The sequence below is a fragment of the Pelecanus crispus genome, chromosome 1 (assembly GCF_030463565.1).
Source record: "Pelecanus crispus isolate bPelCri1 chromosome 1, bPelCri1.pri, whole genome shotgun sequence".
Taxonomy (NCBI): Eukaryota; Metazoa; Chordata; class Aves; order Pelecaniformes; family Pelecanidae; genus Pelecanus; species Pelecanus crispus.
Window position 1 is genome coordinate 153,656,051 of NC_134643.1, and position 21,580 is coordinate 153,677,630.

Consider the following 21,580-nt stretch of genomic DNA (forward strand, 5'->3'; position numbering starts at 1 on the left):
ATCCCTTTGGTCAGTTGGGGTCAGCTGTCCTGGCTGTGTCCCCTTCCAGCTTCTTAGAATCATAGAACCATAGAATCATTTAGGTTAGAAAAGACCTTTAAGATCATCCAGTCCAACCATTAACTTAACACTACCAAGTCCACCACTAAACCAATTAAGGGTAGAGTAGCAATTTCGTGTGTCCTGGCTTGGTGGCTGGATTTTTTTTTAATGAAAGTAAAAACTAGAAATCATTAAGGTTGGAAGGGATCTCTAAGATCATTATTCCAACCGTCAACCCAACACCACCATGTCCACTAAACCATGTCCCAAAGTGCCACGTCTACCCATTTTTTGAACACTTCCAGGGATGGTGACTCCACCACCTCTCTGGGCAGCCTGTTCCAATGCTTGACTACCCTTTCCATGAAGAAATTTTTCCTAATATCCAATCTAAATCTCCCCTGACGCAGCTTGAGGCCATTTCCTCTCATCCTATCACTTGTTACTTGGGAGAAGAGACCAACACTCACCTCACTACAACCTCCTTTCAGGTAGTTGTAGAGAGCGATAAGGTCTCCCCTCAGCCTCCTCTTCTCCAGGCTAAACAACCCCAGTTCCCTCAGCTGCTCCTCATAAGACCTGTGCTCCGGACCCTTCACCAGCCTTGTTGCCCTTCTCTGGACACGCTCCAGCACCTCAATGTCCTTCTTGTACTGAGGGGCCCAAAACTGGACACAGTATTCCAGGTGCGACCTCACCAGCGCCGAGTACAGGGGGACAATCACTTCCCTGCTCCTGCTGGCCACACTATTTCTGACACAAGCCAGGATGCTGTTGGCCTTCTCGGCCACCTGGGCACACTGCTGGCTCATGTTCAGCTGGCTGTCAACCAACACCCCCAGGTCCTTTTCTACCAAGCAGCTTTCCAGCCACTCTTCCCCAAGCCTTTAGCGTTGCATGGGGTTATTGCGACCAAAGTGCAGGACCCAGCACTTGATCTTGTTGAACCTCACACAGTTGGCCTCAGCCCATCGGTCCAGCCTGTTCTTGTGCACTCCCAGGCTACTCACTGGTGTGGCAGAGTGGGAAACAGAAAAGGCCTTGATGCTGTGCAAGCATCAGCAATATGCTTTGATACTGTGATGCTCAGCAATAGCTAAAACATCCCTGTGTCATCAATACTGGTTTTGTCACAAATCCAAAACATAGCATCATACAAGTGGCTATGAAGAAAACTAACTCTGTCCCAGCCCAAACCAGTACACACTCCTAACTAGCTTTTTTTTGAAATTGGGATTTCTCAGCACACTTGTTCAAAAAAATGTTTTGTGTGAGTCAGAGAAAACACAGATCTAAAAACTGAAGTCAGTGGGATGGATGAGTCAAAAATTCTTGCTGATAGCAGTAAGAACATGCTCAGATACATAACTGAGATCAGTGGGAGCAAGGGAAAGCCCCTTGACAGAAGAGAACCGCCATATATACTTCCTTGAGACCATAAAGCTATTTGGCAGTGTGTTTACTTTGTTTCCTTCTACTTATGTGCACACAGTTTCATGGACATTTAATTGCATCACGGAAGGTGAATCATAGAAACACAGAATGGTTAGAGTTGGAAGGGACCTTAAAGATCATCTAGTTCCAACCCTCCTGCCATGGGCAGGGACACCTTCCACTAGATCACGTTGCTCTAAGCCCCATCCAACCTGACCTTGAATGTTTTCAGGGATGGGGCATCCACAGCTTCTCTGGGCAACCTGTTCCAGTGTCTCACCACCCTTATAGTGAATAATTTCTTCCTTATATCTAACCTAAATCTACCTTCTTTCAGTTTAAAGCCATTATCCCTTGTCCTATCACTACCTGCCCTTGTAAAAAGTCCCTCTCCAGCTTTCCTGTAGGCCCCCTTCAGGTACTGGAAGGCTGCTATAGGGTGTCCCTGGAGTCTTCACTTCTCCAGGCTGAACAACCCCAACTCTCTCAGCCTGTCCTCATAGGAGAGATGCTCCAGCCCTCTGATGATCTTTGTGGCCCTCCTCTGGACTTTCTCCAACAGATCCGTGTCCTTCCATGTTGGAGGCCCCAGAGCTGAATGCCGTACTCCAGGTGGAGTCTCACAAGAGCGGAGTAGAGGGGAAGAGTCATCTCCCTTGACCTGCTGGTCACGCTTCTTTTGATACAGTTGCAGCCCAGGATATGGTTGGCTTTCTGGGCTGCAAGCAGACATTGCCAGGTCATGTTGAACTTCTCATCAGCCAACAACCCCAATCCTTCTCCTCAGGGCTGCTCCAAATCCATTTTCCGCCCAGCCTGTATTTGTGCTTGGGATTGCTCTGACCCCTGTGCAGGACCTTGCACTTGGCCTTGATGAATTTAATGAGATTTGCATGGGCCCATTTCTCAAGGGTGTCAAGATTCCTCTGGATGGCATCCCTTCCCTCCAGCGTGTCGCCCACACCACACAGCTTGGTGCCACCGGCAAACTTGCCGATGGTGCACTCAATCCCACTGTCCATGTCGCCGCCAAAGATCAAAAACAGTCAACCTCATTTTGAAGAGAAGGAAGGCTAAATATCACTAGATGGAAATAAAATTCAAGATCTGGCTGATTTTGAATGACCTCTGCCCTAAAAAGCTTGTTGATATGAAGAAAAACACTTCCTTTGCTCCAACTTTGTTTAAAATATTATTCTCCCTCAGAGCGGAATTTCCCCCCAGCTTACTCTAGCCAGTAGGCCAGAATGGGGACTAAAGACAGGTTTGTGTCCCAGTATCTCATAACCTACAGTAGCTGCAAACACTTCCTGTGCCCAGCAAGATGCTAACATTATCTTAATATTATGAACCATCTGGATTTGGTCTTGGTCAATTATGAAATGTTAGACATTGAAACAGTGTTACCTTGATATAGAAAAAACCCTATGTTTTCAGAATCATTGAAATAATTCTTAAAAAAATATTAAGTCCCATCTCTCTTCATCTGGTGCAATGATGCATAGGTAAGATGGTTTACTATGAAGTGCCAAAAAGCAAAGCAAAGCAGAGCAAATCAACAAAACAGTGGTCTCATCTCTCTGAAATGATCGAAGTGATGAACCTTTCATGATCCTTTCAAACTCAGGTCTTTAAAATATGTCCTTTGCAACATTCCCTCCCATATATCACCCAGCACTATATGTCTAATTTGCTTGTTTGAAGCATGGTAAGAGGCTGTAAAAACAAAGTGAGATAACACAATGTAATTATGGTCTACTTATTTATAAGTTAATTGTAAAGTGGTTTTCAACTTGTAGCAGGATTTATTCTCCCAAGTTATGATTAGCAATGAGGGTACTAGCAAGAGGCATGCACATTACTGAACCAAGAAGACTGCTTTGAGGGCCCTGCTATGGGGTGGTTAACCATAATGCAACGTACAAAAACTGAAGTCATCAGTTTGTACTAAGTCCAATTGGTTTTTGGGAAGCCTAATATAAAAAAGAAACTATTAAAAGGCCATTTTAAAGCAAAGCACATATATTCTCAATGTGAATGTTTAGGTATTTCCATAGCAAAAATACAAGATTGATTTACAAATCAGGGGATGCCTAACAGAAATTAAGATTCATTAGGAAAAAATGGATAGGGTATGTTTTCTTCTAGTTTCTAAAACAGAGCTTGCTCAATAGAGTTAATAAGCATGCCAAGTCTAATCTTGATCTCTTTACGCCATCTATGAAATACTATTCTTCAATTTATCACTACATGTTAATAAACTTCTTGTTCAGATTACTAATGTGCATGTTGGGTGAAAATGGAAAGCTGAAATGTCCTATAGATTTAATGTATGTTTATGTACATTGCATGCATTTCTTATATAATTTTAGTAACAAAATAAGGATGTGCTTGGATTTAATTATTTTCTGATTTTTCAATGAGAAACAAAGGTTTCAAATTCAGTTTTGCTTAGGTTCCCACTGCACATGGACATTATTTGTCTTTTAAAATCCAGTATACTAATTTAAACTATTAAGTCATGAAGTAAAAAACCAGAAAAAAACCCTTTTTCTACAGGCTCCTTGAAGATAACAGGTTACCTCAGCTCATGGACATATGAAGACACATGAGAAAGCTGATGCATAAATTAATTACTCAGGATAGCTCTTTTGCATACCGCACATTTCATATCTATGAAGTTCACAAAAGATTGTTAATCATATTCTGATTTTAGACCCATAAGTTGTAGTGACTGAGAACCCACATCTATTACTAACGTGAAGGTTCATCCAAATTTCCTCTGCAGCTTGGCCTATTTAGTTACATTTGTGATAATCTCAGACTGGAGAATTTGCAGGTAATCTCATTGGATGCTAATTTCAGATACTATATGTTGTTGATGAGAGGCATCTTGAGAAGAAGCAAATCTGTTTTCCCACTGACAAGATTCAGAAAGATCTGTGGCTAAACCCCTTTTCAGGTCTTTGGTCTAAGATTTGCAATCCCTCTGCAGATCACAGCCTTCCTACAGCCTGAGAAGCCAGAGAATAGAGAAAATTTCTACAGGATCAAAATGGTACCAGACTACTGGTTGAACTGGAGTGCATGAGAGTAGCAGAAGCAGCACTGGAGTCTCCTTGTTAGGCTTACTGGTCATGAATGTAAACTGAAGTCCCATGAAAAGTTACTCAGTGACTTCTGGTTTTCAGACAATTGAGTCAGATTCTCCTCTTAAGTTATTTACAACTGTATGCATCTATTGGTGTCAGCACTGTCACTCCAAATTTACAAACAGAATTCAGGCCTCTTTTTAAAAAAAAAAAAAATTAAAAAGAAGTCTGACTTCAAATTAACAGGTACAAGCAAGTGTTTTATCTCTATTAATAATCTTGACTGCACAAGAAAGTCTTTTGTTTCTAAATATCTGATCGTTGGTACTTTTAGAAATATAGTCCTCTTCAACAAAGCCAAAAAGGAGTTCTAATACACTGCTCTAATGCATCTCATATATCTCTCTGAAAGGCAAGAGAAAGAGCGTAAAGCATCAGTGCCAACTAAGTCAGGCTGCTGGTGAATTCTCCCTGGGATCAAGTGTCATTATGTGAAACTGGCTGCTCTCGAGGAGAATTTACCCTACTATGTTGATTGGGGAAAGCAATCAAGTACTGCTGGAACCAGCTCAACGCATTCTCAGTCAACACGAGCCAGTCACCTAGGCACTGCAACAGAATCCAGCCTTTTACAGAATAACCCCCCCATGGCTAGATCTGATAGTACAAACAAGGCCAGGCTTCCTTTTCAACAGCGGCATTCAAACCATTTATGACTTTGACAAGGGCAGCCTCAGTAGCATGGCTGAGGCTGAATCCAGGATGAAATTTATCAAACAATCCGCTACTGTCCAGAATTTCTCTCACTCGCCTCGCCACTGCTTTCTCTGGGAGCTTGTCGAAAACCAGCAGGAAAGACAGCATTTCCATTGCTTGTTATGTTGCGCGGAATCCCAGCGTGAGGTGAGATGGCTACGGGCACGGTAATTACTCCCCTTCCAGAAGCAGCCTTTCAGAATTTCCAGGCTGTTGAGCTCCTAAGAGTGGTGTTACCATTACCCAGGTGAAATGCTTGTGTGTGTATATGTTTCTCTCATCCTATTTAGCTCTATGCCATTACAGTGCATCTCTGCCACCTTTGTCTTTTGCTGCCTTCTCTGAATTTAATTTACTCCAGTTTAGCAGATAATTGCAAAAATGTAAACTCATGCAGTAAAAAAAGGGAAGAGAATCAAACAAAGTGAATCAATAAAAGTCTTACTTTGTACAGTAATTTATCAGCATCTACTGCAACATAATCTCCTTGGAACTCAGCACAACTGCTGGTATTTACAGAGTATGGTGTAGCTTAGACTCCAATATACAATTTTAATTATAACTGCATTCAAAACCACATTTTTCATCTAATTTTTATATTTTATATGAACTAAATACTAAACTGTAGCATTTTCTGCTTCATTTACATAATCTACCACTTGTACATTATTTCTTACCGTGGTATGGTGCTTTATGAGGATACATTAAAAAAAGCTAATAAAAGTTCAATTAAACATCATAAATGTAGCCAAGTGCATATTTTAATACCCTTCAGAGATAATGCTGCTGAAGTGTTATAAAAAAACAAACTAGTGCTTCCTCAGTGTACAACAATTGCACGTAATAAAAGCAGTTTAAATCATAATTCTAAATATAGGACCAGTTTCACAACTTTAGTAATTTAGGCCCTAAAAAAGTGAGTCTGCTGGAATGGAGAAGAACAGTGAAGTAAGTGACTTTAAAACTTAGTCAAAGCTAGCGGCAAATCAGAAGAAACTGGCGTAGCCAGGGTTAGCCCATGTCCAGTTTTGAAGCTGTGCCAGTAGGCCCTGAACTTTCAGTCCAAGAAGAGAAGAAGATCCTGTAAGAGCAAGAAAAACACAGAAAGTGAAAGGTAGGTGTATACAGCCCTGCCTATTTGCTGTTTCCTACTGGGACTTATGTCAGGAGCATGTCTGACATGTTGGGTCACAGATAAGGACGGTCATCTTGGGTGTAAAGGACAGAGCTGAAGCTGGAGAGCAGGTATTACTACACAAAATAGTGTTCTCCCCTGATGTACCATGGCCTCCTGCCCATTCCACAACTTAAAATAAATGCTGTTTTATGGGACATGGCACTGCTGTGTCTGGGGCATGGCACACATGGTGGCACACAGAGTCGGGCAGAGCCCATGGCACTGTACAAGGTGGGTACTCAGTTATGGGAGTCTTATGCACACTGTGGCAGACCCAGCAGGTCTGGGAAGTTCAGCAGAGGAGCATACAAGTGGAGAGGGCAGAGAGAGTATTTGTGACCCATTTAAATGATAATGCTGTAGGCATTTCAGAAAGGAACAAACAATCTGATTGGAGTCAGGCCAAATGTAAGAAAAATTTACTCAATCACACAACCACGCAACTACTATCTTGTTGGGCTTAGTATAACAAGGTCAATATCTTAGATTAGATGAATAGATGAATAGTACAGATACCTAGAGAGGGAATTACTGTTGAAAAAAATAGCAGACAAAATTAAAGCCTGGCACCTAATTTAAATGAAATGAAGAAGGATAAAATAAGTGGGGATTCCTATTTTGGCAAAAATGCAAAATCTCCCAGACTAACCCATGTCAATGTGGTGAAATACAAGAGACCATGAGAAAGAGTCAAAATCCACTACGAATTCCTGGGCATGACCCAGATTCATGACTTAAAGATATCCACGTGAAATCAATATCTAGACTAAGACATGCAAGGGCAAAGTGTACAAGCGAGAGAGAGGCACTATTAACAATAGTGACTGGAGCTCCTGTATTAAAAGCAGAGGGAGAAAACATTACATCCTTGCAGATAAACTACAATTGTGTTTCTTTCAATGTATATTAAATGGATATTCTGAAATCAATTAATTTCAGTTGAAGGTGGGGTGAAAGCCTTTACAGTCACACCTAGGGAGAGAGGGCAGGACTGCAGCAGTCCAGATTCATATTGTTTTAAAATACCATGCAATCACACCTTGAATTCCCAAGAGGCAGCTGAAAACCAAAGGCAGAGAGGAGGAGGACTACCTGGCAGCCAGCTCCAATGTTCCCAGCTCTGATGAGTGAGAAGCCAAGGTGTGGGTGAAACTGTTGAGTGACAGTACATGTGAAACCTGAGTCTAGGGTATGGGGTATCTACACTGAAAGGAGCAGGCGATCCTGAAACAAAGACTCTATCCAGGGCTCCTGTCCTGCAATGCCTCTCTAAGAAACTTCAAATCATAGGATTTGAAAGAAATCATAATCAGGTACTAGAAGACCAGGAAAGCATCTGATAGGGATTTTGGGAATTCATATTCCTCATGTGCATTAAGTCATCGCAGCCCCTCTCCAGCTCCATGACTCATTGTTGGTTCTCAAGATGAACAGGGTATTCCCAGGCTAAAAATCAGTTTGAACAGTCCACATGTGATTCTCTAGGCTAAAGTGGTTATCATCATTTGCTAGTGTGGTTAGTTATCACTGGAAGATGAAAATATCCTTTATATGTTGAAGGAGTGATCAGGAAAGCTCCCAGGTTTCCTTGGCAGATCACGGCCTTTGCACCCTAGGGCCATTACAGTGAGCCTTCTAGTCCAAAAGGAAAACTTCTCGGTAATTATATTGTGGAAAATGGACTTGAAGCACATTCTTCAAACATATGTAAAGATATTTTCCACTGCCACAGGGACAGCAAAGCTGATTTAGGAATTAAGCTGCAAATAGAGGCATTAGAATATCTCTTACACACCACACCTGTGAATCCTGGCATTGAGGGTGATGAAAACCCACAGTGCTCTGTGATCCAGCACAAGAAGACAAACCCTGAGTTACACTGGGATGGACTTTTAGCTCTTGGAGGAGAAACAATGTTTGCCACCAAACCTGAGGAAAACAAGCTCTGTCAAGAAGCAGAGGTGTCGGAGAATGGTAAACACCATGAGAGGTTAGATGAGACTCCCTCTTAGACCTAGACTAGTCAAAGAGCTGCAGGGTTTGGAGGGTGCTCATCACCTGCTGTAGGCATCTGCTCATTGCTCACCAGTTGCAGAGGTGAGGAAAGACTGGGAGAGACTGGTGGGAGAGACTGTCCTTTTTTATCTGAGAGAGTCAGCTCCGTGGCTGGGACCTGAAGGAGAGTTTGCTGAGCCTGATTGGAAGACCCGTGTCTTGCTCACTGTTATGATTCATTGTGGACTAAAGATATTTGCTAGTCAAGCTGTAGAGTAAGAAAAAGGCACATCAAAATCAAGTGATGCAAACAAATCCTTTTTCCTGAGTGGCCAAATTATCAGAGGCTATTTCAGATCTGAATCTGTCAATAAAACCATTTCTTGGCTATGTCTGTGCAAGTGAAATAAGCAGGGCAAGGATGGCAGCTCTATCGTTTGATCATCCGTGCTGTTTAATTGCTAATACTATCCCTAGCATAGTTTTGAGCTTGGTCCCAGACAATGCCTGGGCGCAGCTGGGGGACAGCACAGGCCAGGGACTGTTCTCAGGAGGCAGTGAGTGTTCTTTGTTTTGGGGAGTGAAGACAGTTTAATCATATAAACATAAGCAGTGCTGGACCACTTGCGCATAGGAACAGAGGAGGGGCATGGATGTGGCTTGTAAGTTCAAATGAGGTCTACAGCTTTTCTTTGATGACAGGGAATAGTGGCTCTAAATTCTTTACCCTGTGAGAATCTCCTGCTAGAGCTGATTAAGCATCTATTTCCCACCAGACCAAGCTCTTGCAAAGTGTCCCTAAAAAGAAAGGGGGTAGGTGGTCTTGCAGAGAACTGGCAGCTTAATTTTCTAATCATGGGATGCAGTGTCTGCTGTCTAATAGTCTAATATTATTTTTCATGGGCAGTGTACACATGGGAAAATTCAGTGCCACAAGAAGGGAAGGAGAAGAAGAATGGGATGGTCAGATAATGTCTTGAAATCCCCCAAAGCCAAGAAACTGGGAGCAGTCCAAAGTAAGCATATGAATTTGTGAGGAACTTAGTGTAGTAGATGTTGGTCTATCTGACCAGTGATTTTTTAGGTTGCTGATGAGAAGAAAGAGGAGCCAAACTCTATTCCTTAACTGTGCTCCTGAGGATGTACTCAGCACTACAGAAGTCTCTCTGAATACTTCAGAAGACCAGGAGTCCTTGAGGCATTTTAAGCAATTCAAAGTGAGATGACTTCCAGATGTTGTATGGGAGTCACAAACCAAGAGCACCTTTTCCTTTCCACTCTGAGGCAGAAGAACAAGGAAGAGGAGACAGAAAATGACAGTCTTGGGGTTCAAGCCAAAACAAAGAGATGTGTCGAGAAGTTATCTTTTGAGCTTTTTATGAGCTCTATGCATAACACCTTTACAGGTTGAATATTTTCTGGGTATGTGGTTTACTAATTGACAAACAAACACAGGAATGTTATCTCACAGCAGGATATGTCCCTGGGACAATGTAAAGCTGGTGGGTGCGTGTAGTACTTAAATCCATAAAGGTGGAACAAACATTCAACAAAACATGAATTAAAAAAAAAAAAAAGCTGAAGAAGATGCATTATCTTGCTCCTATAAGACCAGAATAAAAGGAAAATAAATTTAAGTGAAGAAAACCCACACCCCAAATTTGAAAGGGTAACACACAATGCAAGTGAGAAAATAATCCTGAGGAGCATGTTCTGATTTAGCCATAAGGAAAACTGGGAAGCTGGGTACTCTCTGCTCTTTTTTGTACCACACATGCAGTATTTTGAGGAGGGTGTGGGACTGTGCCCTCCGGCACCCACAGCGTGTCTGTGCTTATCACTTCAAGGACAACAGACTTTGTTCCTAAATGTGGTTATTGGGAATTCTATCATTCAGTGAAATTACAGCAGGACTGAATTTGGCTTGAAGCATTATTATGTAGCCTTGAAAATGTTCTCTTCATAGAGTCAGAAATGGCCAAAAATCCCGGAAATCTTGTTAAGAATTAATACTGGAAACAGCACTGATGTCACTTATACATGTGGCATGCTGGGTACCTTCAAGCATATTTAGAGCAGGCAGTAAACAATGGCAAACCAGGGGAAGTAGGATTTTGCCTGCCTTTGAAGACTGTTGGCTATACTCACTTTTATATTGCAATGTATGTGTATACAGCACTCTGCCAAGCAAGATATACTTTTTATTGACCTACTTGTGTTCCAATTTATTGCTAGTGACAGCTGTTGTCAATGATCTGGAGAAAATAAATTGAGAATAAAGCAAAGAGACACTGATTGGTCAAAAAAATTAGTTGTTGTTTTAAATCATATATAAGGGATTTAGTCTCTTAAAAACTATAGATTCTGATTAAAATTAAGACTTTAAAGGCATGGCTGGATTACAGTAATTCAGAACTTCATGGATTATGAGATGAAATACTTCAGAGGCATCATTTTGGATAAATGCTGCCATTAGGATTACTACATAATTTTAGACCTACTGTATTGCATTTCTTCAAATCCTCTGCTGTGGTACTATACAAATTTGAAAGACACTGGCTGCCATGTTTAATTTGATCCTTCTAACATGTGAGTCAAATTTGTTGACATTTAACATTTGCAGCCAGTCTAATCTGCTACATTTCAGTGACTTCTCTGCACAGTAATTTCAGAATCAAGGTCTAGTATAGCTGGTATTCTGGTGGTGTTTCCTAGATACAGGTTGTGGATGACAGTTGTAGTACATGAAAATCTCCCTCCTCTAGTTAGCACAACAGGCATTTAACTGTTTCTGGGTTTTAAGGGCAAATTAAGACACATTTGATTCTGTTTCATCTTATTTGGCTTTTTGGATTGCTTTTTTTTTAATGGGCCACAAGTTGCTTGGGGACATTCTACATGGAAGGCACTATACACGAACAGTTTTATTGTATCTCTCTTGGAAAAGGTGAAACAGTTTTATTGAAGATGCCTGCCAGAGAAATCACATGTATCACTAATGGAGAAAGCAAGTGATAAAAGCCTCTTAGATGATAGAGACAGTGAAAAAAGCAGCTTTCCTATGACAGTATTCTAGGGGAAAAACAAAACAAACCAGTCCCTCTGTCTTTTGTCAGCATCTTGAGGGAAAATCAGATGAAGATACAATAGTTCCGTTGTGGCTGTTTCTGACTGTGTTTTTTTCTAATCCAAATAGATGAGCACGTCCTACAATTTTGACTTTTATCAGGCACACTGATACCTTTCTGCCTCATATGTACATGTACAAACTGCAGAAAAATTGAACAGTTGCAAGTAAACTATAAAGTATTCTAAGAGGTATAAAGAGTTAGGTAGTACTTCTAAACAGTTTCAAATTTCCTCAGTGGAGATTGTTGAATAAATACATTGGAAGAGTTAAAAAATAACATGGAGGGAAGTGGAGAAGGAGGGAAAATAGGAATATATACACAGGGGGAATTTTCTCCAAAAGGGGCAGAAAAAATGATTACATTTATCCAATGTACATGTCCTTATGACTGTCATGAATACACACAGACATTAATCTCACCAGTCTTTTCTTGACAAACAAAACAGTTACGTCCTTTTGAAGTCTATGAGAATTATTTATTCCTTATAGTAGGAAACCTGGATTCTCTGTATGAGAGGCTGCCATCCCTCTAGTTGTCCCTGAGACCAGTGGTGTGAATAAACATTACAATTATTACAATTATTATTATTAAATCCCAGTTCTGGTAAAAAGCAGTTCCTGAGGAAACAGGGCTGTTTTCCCAGGGTTTCCCTTGGTATAAAAGAGTTAGCGATGTTGTAGGTGAAAGTCTGGGAGTACAAAAGGCACGTCAAGGTCACGCAGCTTACAGAGCTATATTCACTCCAGGCAGTCTGAGGCGTAGCTCCGACAGAACCTCTTCTACACTAGAAAAATCAGTATTTTCAAGCCAGAAAATGGCAAGTCAGAAAGAATTGGGATTTTCTAGATACTAGGATTTCGACCTTCAGTTTCATCTTTATACCTTACCTAAATAATACCATATCCTAAATGACCTTGTGAAACGAACCAGCAATTTTAATTTACCAAAAAGAAAAGAAAGATAATTACAAGCTGAAATTATTTTCAGAGGAGGAGAGCAGGGGTTATTTGAAGGATGTAGTGGAGGTGCGGAGAGCCAGGTATCCCTCCAGGTACTCATGACAACCACTGTTGCTTCCTGCTCACCCTGCCTTTGTAATACCTTTTTCTGAGCAGCAGTAGCAATGACAGCAGCAGCTGTCAAGGCTCAGGGATGCAAGGCTCTTATGTGTCCTCTCCCCTTGCTCCAAAGGGTGCCCAAGAAAGGTGCCTCTGTCACCCTGCCTTGCTATGGTTCTGTATATATTAATAGTCTGATGTGTGCATAATTAATGCCAGAGCCTCGAGGGTACTAATAAAGGCTTAATGGCCCTGTCCTGCCTCATGTGGGACCTCCCCCCTCTGCCCATGGGCTAAAGAAATCCATTTAAGCTCAGGGCTGGGCCTTCACTCCCTGTCCAACTCATTGTAAGCGTGCCTGTCTTCAGCCCTTTCACAGCCATGCTTGTGCCTGGCCATGGCCCTTGTTGATCTGGACCCTGACCTGGTGACTGTCCTCCTGTCTGTACCTCAGACCTGCCTCCACTATGCACAGCTGGCAGTCACTGGGCTGTGTCTGACCCCCAGGACCTGATCCTGACCTGACTTCCTGGCCTGACCTTGGACCTGCCTCATCACCATGGACTTGCCTGCGGATCTAGGCTCTTGGTTAAACCTGACTCCACCCTCGGAGTGGAGCCCGGCTCACCTCGCTTGGGTGTTGTAGGACCGGACCCCTGGCTGGCACGGCCCCTGCCTTGCCAGCTGTGTTCTGCCCCATGGCTCCTGGCTCCCTGTCCTTTAGGGAATAGCCAGTCCTCACTGCTCCCTGATGATCAGAGGCTTAATTTATTATGAAAAATTAAATATTTTATATAGTATGTTTAATTAATTTCTCAATGTACAGTATTACTATAATACTTCCGGCCATGTCTCAGTTCCTGTTGGAAAAATTGCATTTTTCTCTCTTTAAATGGAGAAAATGATGTTGTTTTCTTTATTTTAAAGTCATCTGTACTTACATATCATCGAAGATAAGCTTTGTCCTTCTGCAGTCCCTGGGTGTGCTGGACAGAGGTGACCAAGGCTCTGTTTGGGACTGGGGCTTATTGCAGAGAACATTTTCTGAATTGACGTGAATTGCTTTCTAGACAACAAACAGCAGAGAAGACATTGAGGAACTGGCTACTAACTTCAAAAAAGCAACTAATAAAAACCAGTGTTTGCATTGTGTTGTAAATGGGCAGTTAGTTTTCCTACTATTTCATCAGGGAGTATGTATAACCGTCCTGTCACCGATAACCACAAATTCACAGATATTGCTCAGAGCGCTTCCTAAAGGGCTCGAGTTTCAATGTGATATACAGAAGAAACGGAGCTGAACTATTAGTAACTATCAAAACACTCTGAAACACAGTAAGTGAAATTATTAAAGAATAGATCTGTTGTGGTCATTTAGAAGAGCAAGTTATATCTCTAGACTTCAGCTTCCAAACTAGCATTGTACCTTGCCTCAGCAGAGCAAGGCTTACTTGTTTGACTCGTTTCACACTGCGCTGCTGATGTGCCTCTGCAGTACGGATTTGTAGCCCAAGGTCCAGATTTCCTTCTGCTCTGGGCCCCTGATCAGCTTGAAAGCTCACTGCTCTGTGCCACAGCAGAAGCGCATGGCTTTTGGCAGGGTCTCATGCATTCCTGCAGCTGCAGCCCTGTTCTTCATGTGGCCCCATGAGCCCTTCGTCCCACCGAGTGACCTGCTGTGTGGGCACTGGTACCGCACCATGCAGAGGGCCCCAGGTTGGTTTTGGTTGATAACCACTGCCAGAAGACACTGTTCTTTCTCCATCAGGTGACAGACAGGAAAACAATAGGGAAATGGACAAAAAGCGCAAACGCATAAAAGCTATCCCTGGCTTGCGGTCCCTGACAGAAATTCAAAGGACCACTTGGGCGTGCCAGTTAGGTGCCAGATGGGAGGCTGGGGTAAAACAAAGCTAACTAACATTCATAGTTCATGAGCTCTCATCTTCTATATGGCACATCCAGATCAGTTCAGCAGGCTAAAGTTTTCAGATGAATAACCAGATACACAAGAATTTTATTGCATAGGTTGTTAAAATGTTGACCAAATGGTGCATTGCTAGGCTATGCAGAAAAATCTCAGTGAAACGCATTTGCTAAGGGTGTGGATCATAAAGCAATCACCTTTTACTTTTGATTTCCAGCACATTTGCCTGTGAAGGAATTTAAATTGTTTTCAAGGTATCCAGTGAAGAATCATATCATTACAATTCTGAATGGGTTATAAACCTCTAAAGGTATGTTTTAGAAGTTAAATTGTTTAAAAATTTACATTTAATCCATGAAAAAATAAATTAATGGCTATGATATGTTAAAACGCCTTTTTATTGGAATGTTTTTATGTAATTAACTTTATTTCAATTTACCAAAAGCATCTGTGAGATATTCTTGAAACACACAATTTATGATAACTTATTTTTTAAAAAGTGTCCGAAATTAAGATTATAGTTACTACTTCCCCCTCCACTCTCAAAAAATAAATATATTTAAGTATATACATATATATTTAAGTATATACATATATACTTAACATATACTGTGGGGCCAGTTATCCCCACAGCAAAAGTGGCTGGAAGAGACCACTGCTACAATGCAGGTAGTTTGTTTTCCTGCAAGTTGCTTAGGCACTAATACTTAGGCTTTTGAAGCCTCTTATGTATCAAATAACGAATACAACAAATAGATATAGGATAAAATATATAAATGGCTTTTGTAGCAAGGAGAGGAGCGTGGGCCTTTCTAGCAGCAGCAGAATGCCCTAACAGCTTGACTAGATGCTCCAGCAGCGGGCATCAATATGATGTTGCCCAAATTGCTTCTTCTGGGTATTTCACACAAAGCAGAACCGCTTCAAGGGGAGGACGTGACAATATTCTGCCCTTGTTCTTCTACCAGCAGTGTCCTGTAGGCTGGAGGGTAGGGTATGATTTTGAGAGAGGGGAGAGAGAGAGAGATGTGAATTCCCTCACTCAGAAGAGCTAACAGGCTCTTTGCTCCAGCATCCTAATCACAGAACTCATGCACAAACGGGGGCAGCATCTACTCCTCTCTCTCCGTGCTCTGAAGGCAGTGGCTACCATGCGGTGTAGTAATATGGCCTTAACTGGAAGGGTGCTCTGGACACATTTAGTGTGATCAAGACTTTCTGATAGGTGTCTGAATACCTGGGCTCTGATGGAGCTGAGTTGTGAGGCTTGTGCTAAGCTGTTCCCTGGTATCAAGAGTAAGTAGAAATGTCTGAGAAAGCTGGTTGTAAGACATGTAGGAGTGTCTGCAGGCACACTCATGGGTAGGCAGCGACTGAGTAGAGGCCTTATACAGTAGAGGCCTTATGCACCACACTTTTGGATGTAAGGGGCTTGTATCGTGCCCAAGTGATACTCTGGAGGCCTAAAGCCATTTGTTTTGGGCCATTAGCTTTTACCTTTTGCTTATGTAGCCTTTGGTATTTGCCTGCCTTACCTCCTGCCCTCTTTACTTTCTTCTGTGCCTTGCTAAACTCCAAATAAGAAAAACTGAACTTACAATACAATGTTCATTATTACAATTTTTTTGCATAACATTCTGCGAAACTGTCACGGACTGCAATACAAAGCGAAAAATATACAGCTAGGCTTTATATTGTGAACAACAGCATAAACTTACATTGAAGTCTCCGGGATGTGGCTGTGACTGGATTTCACCCTTATGTTTTTTGCTGGAGGAGATGGAAGGTAATAGACTGCTGCCATTAGGTCTGCTGGAGGAAGTTAAATCATCGTTGGAGTATTTGTGTTTTGATGCATCAGAGAGGGGAGAGACGGGTGACCGAAGCATTTTCTCATTTTTATTTATTGGTATTGCCAAGCTGGAAATGGAAATTACAGTAATGGAGTGTCACAAAGCTGGCTTTGAGAAAGGTAAATGTTTTATATATTACCAAAACTTTGAATTTAAAACCTGCTGGCAGGATGAAGTCTATTGGTATCTGGAAACAAGCTTACAGTATTGGGACCAAGAGTTCATTTACAAATTTGTATCATGTTTCTCCTCTTTCCCTTCAAGGCAAATTGTAATTCTGGAGTTAATATAAAGTCTGTATCAGAGTACTTGAAAAAAAATACAGAGATAAATGGACACTTGCTCACCATTTCTTAAGGGATAGCTGGAGATGAAGATTAGGCTCTGAAGTGTAAGTTCAGGTTATGGAGCCCTATTTCACCATTACAGGTGACAATTTATAAGCCATGGCAATAAAACCATATGTGAACTAAAACAGGAAATGTGTTTAAAGATGACTGGCTTGTCTTTGTGCTCAATGCCCAGCCTTTGGTAGCACTGTTTATACTAATCTAATACAGATTTTGAAGACAAAGAAAGATAGGCTGGTACTGCAGACAAAAGGAAACATATGAAAACAGTAGACGCTGAGAAATGTGAGCTGCTCCGTCTTCTAAAGAAGAAAGCTGTAACACAGACAGTATTTTCAGCTTTCATTTATTTGGGAGAGAAGCTTTGGATGAAGAGAAGTCAGACAGACCATAAAAGCATGCCGAGAAATAAACTTCAGATGCACTAATTCGAAGAAAATATTTAGCTGAAAATCTTAAAGCAACACACACAAAAGAAAAGTTTTTTTAAGGAGACAGTTTGCATTACAACTAAAACTGTGATTAAGGTCAGACAGACTATTTTAACACAATACCTTCCCCTGTCACATTCCCCTTTATTCAGCCTATTACTTTTTATGGACATTTCTCACTTCTTTATAGTTACTGTATCAGACAGTATACACTTAATGGAATCACAAAAAAGAATGTGGTACAAACTATACTTTATTTCTGCACATCATTTCAGGGAACAGAGCTAATTAAATGTGCTCTTATCATACCTTTTTCCATTTATCTGGCAAATCTTTAAAAACTAGCTGTGATAGAAGCCATGAATCGTAATTCAGAACCTTTCCTGTTTCCCACAGTGTAGTACCTTTAAAACACAACATGAATTGTTTTGCTTTAATGACCAATGCTGTTTACGAAAGCAAGAATCGGGGTGTGTAAGATGGACAACTGTGCCCTTCTTCTCCCCCTAAGAAAAATAAGATCTTTAGCAGTATTTTGAACGTGTAGCCCGATGCTGTAATTTCTTTTCTTCTTTTCAAACATAAACCCATGCCTTGACTAGCTATGTTTGTACATCACTGTCAAAGTGCAGGCCTAACGCATCCAAGAGAAGCCATAGCTCTTTGGAAGTGTGCCCCAGCCTCAAAAGCTTGGCCAAGAGCTTGTGAGGAGTAGCTGCTGTTAGAAACATCTTGGAAGCAGGGCAGACCAGGGAAGAATTAGGAGGCAAATATACATTTCAGACCTTCTTCTTTGTCTCTTCAGTGTACAGTTGCTACCAGGAGTACTAATATAATGTCAAGCAAAACACAAATTATTGTCCTGCTTCCAGGAAGCACAGAATTAACCCTGTGACACAGAAAGCTATGACAGCCATGCTATTCTCTGAAAATGAATGCGACGTAAAACATATGACACTGCGGTAACAGGAATGGCATGCCTGCATGCAGTCACCCACAATAAAACAAACTGTTCTGTGTATTGTTTTCACTTTATGAAACATATGTGACATGTCAGGACAAAGAAATCAAATACATATTTTTGAATAAGCACTATATATATTAGTTTTCTCCATTATTTTTTCCAGTATTAATGACAAGAATTGCTCAGACTTATCAGTGATGTGTACAACAGAAAAGCCTACTACAATAAATACAACTATTCTCTAATTTTAGCAGTTCCACCCCAAGAGATACCCTGATACTACAAGAAAATGATTTTTTTTGAAATACGGATACCAGCATGTACTAAGCAGCATGCAGCTGAACTCTGAAAAGATGCATGTCTAAGTTTGACTGCTGGAAGCCTCCAGAGAAACTCTGTATGATTGATCTGACATTGACAGGGGTCTGTGTGCATAAACCATGCCAGCAAATGCTAAATATTCATCATTTGTCTCATGCCCTGCACCCTTTGAAAATCTGACTGTTTTTAAAGTCTGAGTTCCTTGTCCTAAAATACCCACTAATTACACAGAATACATAGCTTGTAATCTCAAAAATATTGGATCTCAAATATATTCTGGAACTGAGTATTGCAGGCATTGTTATGAATATTTTTCTCAGTCTTTTCCATTGAGTTTATAGATAATTGTATTTAAACCCAGCCATACTGCCAAACTTTAAGTTTGAAACTCGTAACACTGTAAGGAAAGACAAGGTTGTAAGATGGTCGCCTGTGTGAATTTGTACCTACAACACAGTGTTTGGGAATATGTCTCGCACGATCACACTGCTCTAGCTATAATTACTCATTCCATGAACCTCACACTTGAACTCACAACTTCTTTGTGCAATAGGACAAGAACGTGAACATATAAATGTGTCAGGAGCTGCTAACTTGTTCATTAAACCAGAAGAAAGGAGAATGCAGTGGGCAATTTTTCAACATAAAACGTGGTAATTAAAAAATAAATCCTATTAAAGGAAAAAATAACACACAGCATTAAACTGCAACTGTTGTATGATGCAGTGGTAAATAAGAAGGAAAATGCTTACCTATTTTCATTCATATTGCAATGATTTGCTGTTGTGATGCTATGGGCAGAGGCAGCTAATCGTGAAGAACCCTCTCTCTCTAAATGAGTCTTCTTGATGTCTCTGCACTCTTCCTCATTCTCACACTGAATGAAGAGAAGAATAATAATCTTGTAGGGGTTGGATGTACTACAGATCCAAAAGTTTTTCAACAAATCAGGGGCTGGTATTTTCTGGCATTTTGGTATTAATGATGACACTTTCTTTGAGCTTATACCTAACATGGATCAGAGACAATTGCTCCATGTCTTAAAAAGCTAAAATCTAAAGACGCAGTGTGTAAACAAAGGAGTAGAATATAAAACTTGAATTTTTTCAACCAACTTCTCCACTTGCATCTCAGGATATTTTTTCTTCATATTGCCCTCTTTGCCCATCTCCTGTGGCTTTTCTCTTGCGTAGTCCTCAACCTCATACCTCTCTTGTCTCTCCCCATCTTTTCTTGGCATCAGTGACTATGCCTATACCAGTAAATACAACAGATCAGCAACTGGCCCTGAGGCCAACCAGCACAGCACAGCTCGCACCCATGCACTCATCTTGCTCCTCCTTCAAACCCAGGTATGCCACATTCGGACTGCCTTTTGGGAAGAGACCTTAGTCTGCGTGGTTGGGAGTGAGAGTCAGACAGTGTTTGGAAGAACAGAAGTTGTCCCAGGCTAAAACCACATTAGCAAGCACGCTAACAATTAAACAGAGGATGGATGACTGTGTGCCACCGCTTGGGGCTGGACCCTGGCCCTATCTGACCTATTCATATGAACATAGCCAGCGTTTCCTGCCACTATTTAATTTCATCTTGTGTTCCTTAGGTTCTACCACTGTGTCCCAAAGGCACTGCTTTCCCAACCTCCTACAAAGTCCACATCTTTTTCCACTTCTAACACAGTTGCCAGTGCTGGCTGAGTTTTAATTGTGAACTGTTGATTCTGCTGTATTTATTGCCTTGCTGCATGGTAACAACATTTTTTGCATTATCCATTGCCACTATAGCTGCTGCTATGGGGTTAACATTGTAGCTTATAATTCACAGGACTGAAGATCTTCTCACACCTCAGTGCTTAACCATCCTCCTCTGTCTCTACATTCCTCACCTTAGGATCATGACAGAGGTGGAAGTAACAAGGACATCTTTCTAATTTTGCAGTTATGCCTGATAATCCATTCTTATTAGTCTTATTCTTAAAGTCTTTTGGGAAGGGAGATCACATATTGTGAGTTTGCATGGTAACTGTCCCGTTGAGGTTCTTATTCCAGGCTGAGGGGCAATTTGGCACTCCAGGAATGTGCTGTATTTATTATATCACTGAAACCACCACCAACAGCAATGCTTTAGGACAGAAAAGCAAAAGATAGTATCTGCCACAGAAAGTCAGATTAAGCTTTTCTAGTGTGACTGCATTTATTTTGCTCTTTCTATCGTGTTCTCCTGTTTCCTTCTGTGTGCACAGCCTGGCACTATCACGCTGGCATCTCCTGTGGCACAAAGCATAAATCTTTTGCTTCTACCACTCTTTCTTGGCCTGTTCCCCATCATTTTGTACTGTGCAATTACTTCTATGCTACTTCCTAAAGAAAATGCAGACAAATGCATCTCAAAGCTTATCAGGGCTCTCTGTTTTGGCTCTACCAGTGGCCAGAACAGGGCTGCCACCTTTCAGATACTAAAAAAAGAACCCAAAATCTAAAAAAGATAAAAAAAAAAAAGACTGCTTTACATAAACAGTCCCCCAAAATGTACAAATCAATCTGCACATGTACAGTAGCTCAGAGGGCAACAGATGACTGCACAGTAAAACTGTCCAGAAAGTGGGCCGAGGGCGATTCCAGTTCAGAATGACTTTTGGGGTCAGGTTGGTACAAATGGACCAGAAATCCTCCTCGGTGGACAGCTGTGGCTGTGGGATGAAGGGGGCTTTCTCCCTGGCACCACCAGTGGCTCAGAAAGCATGTGGGAGAGGCAGGGTGGAAGGGTGGATGCAACTGGAGGGCCGTGCCCACCCGGCTGCTGTGACCATGCTGCTGGGGAGGGGGCAGCTAATGGCTTACACTCCCACTTCTTATAGCTGTGTGAGAGCCCCACAGTAAAAAGGGACCACAGGGGTGCGAGGGAGGCAGGTTGCAGAGCCGGGCAGGTCCCACACCCAGGTCTCTGTGAGTGCATCCCCCATGAAGCCAGGGCTCCCTGAAGAGACTGAAGGTCTCGCCTCTTGTTGATAATCTGAGGGGGAAAAAGACGTTGCCTCTCCTTTTTCGAC

The 21,580-nt window shown here is 41.5% G+C and overlaps 1 protein-coding gene across 1 annotated transcript in view; it reads right to left on the reverse strand.

Annotated features, from left to right (window-relative positions):
* The window catches only part of AFF3 (ALF transcription elongation factor 3), a 282,997-nt gene that overhangs the window by 14,888 nt on the left and 246,529 nt on the right, over nt 1-21,580 (reverse strand). The window contains exons 12-14 of the mRNA XM_075716381.1: nt 19,284-19,408; nt 16,331-16,532; nt 13,627-13,751 (exon numbers count right to left, since the gene is read on the reverse strand). Coding sequence (XP_075572496.1) covers nt 13,627-13,751; nt 16,331-16,532; nt 19,284-19,408 — 452 coding nt within the window. The remainder of the gene's footprint in view (nt 1-13,626; nt 13,752-16,330; nt 16,533-19,283; nt 19,409-21,580) is intronic.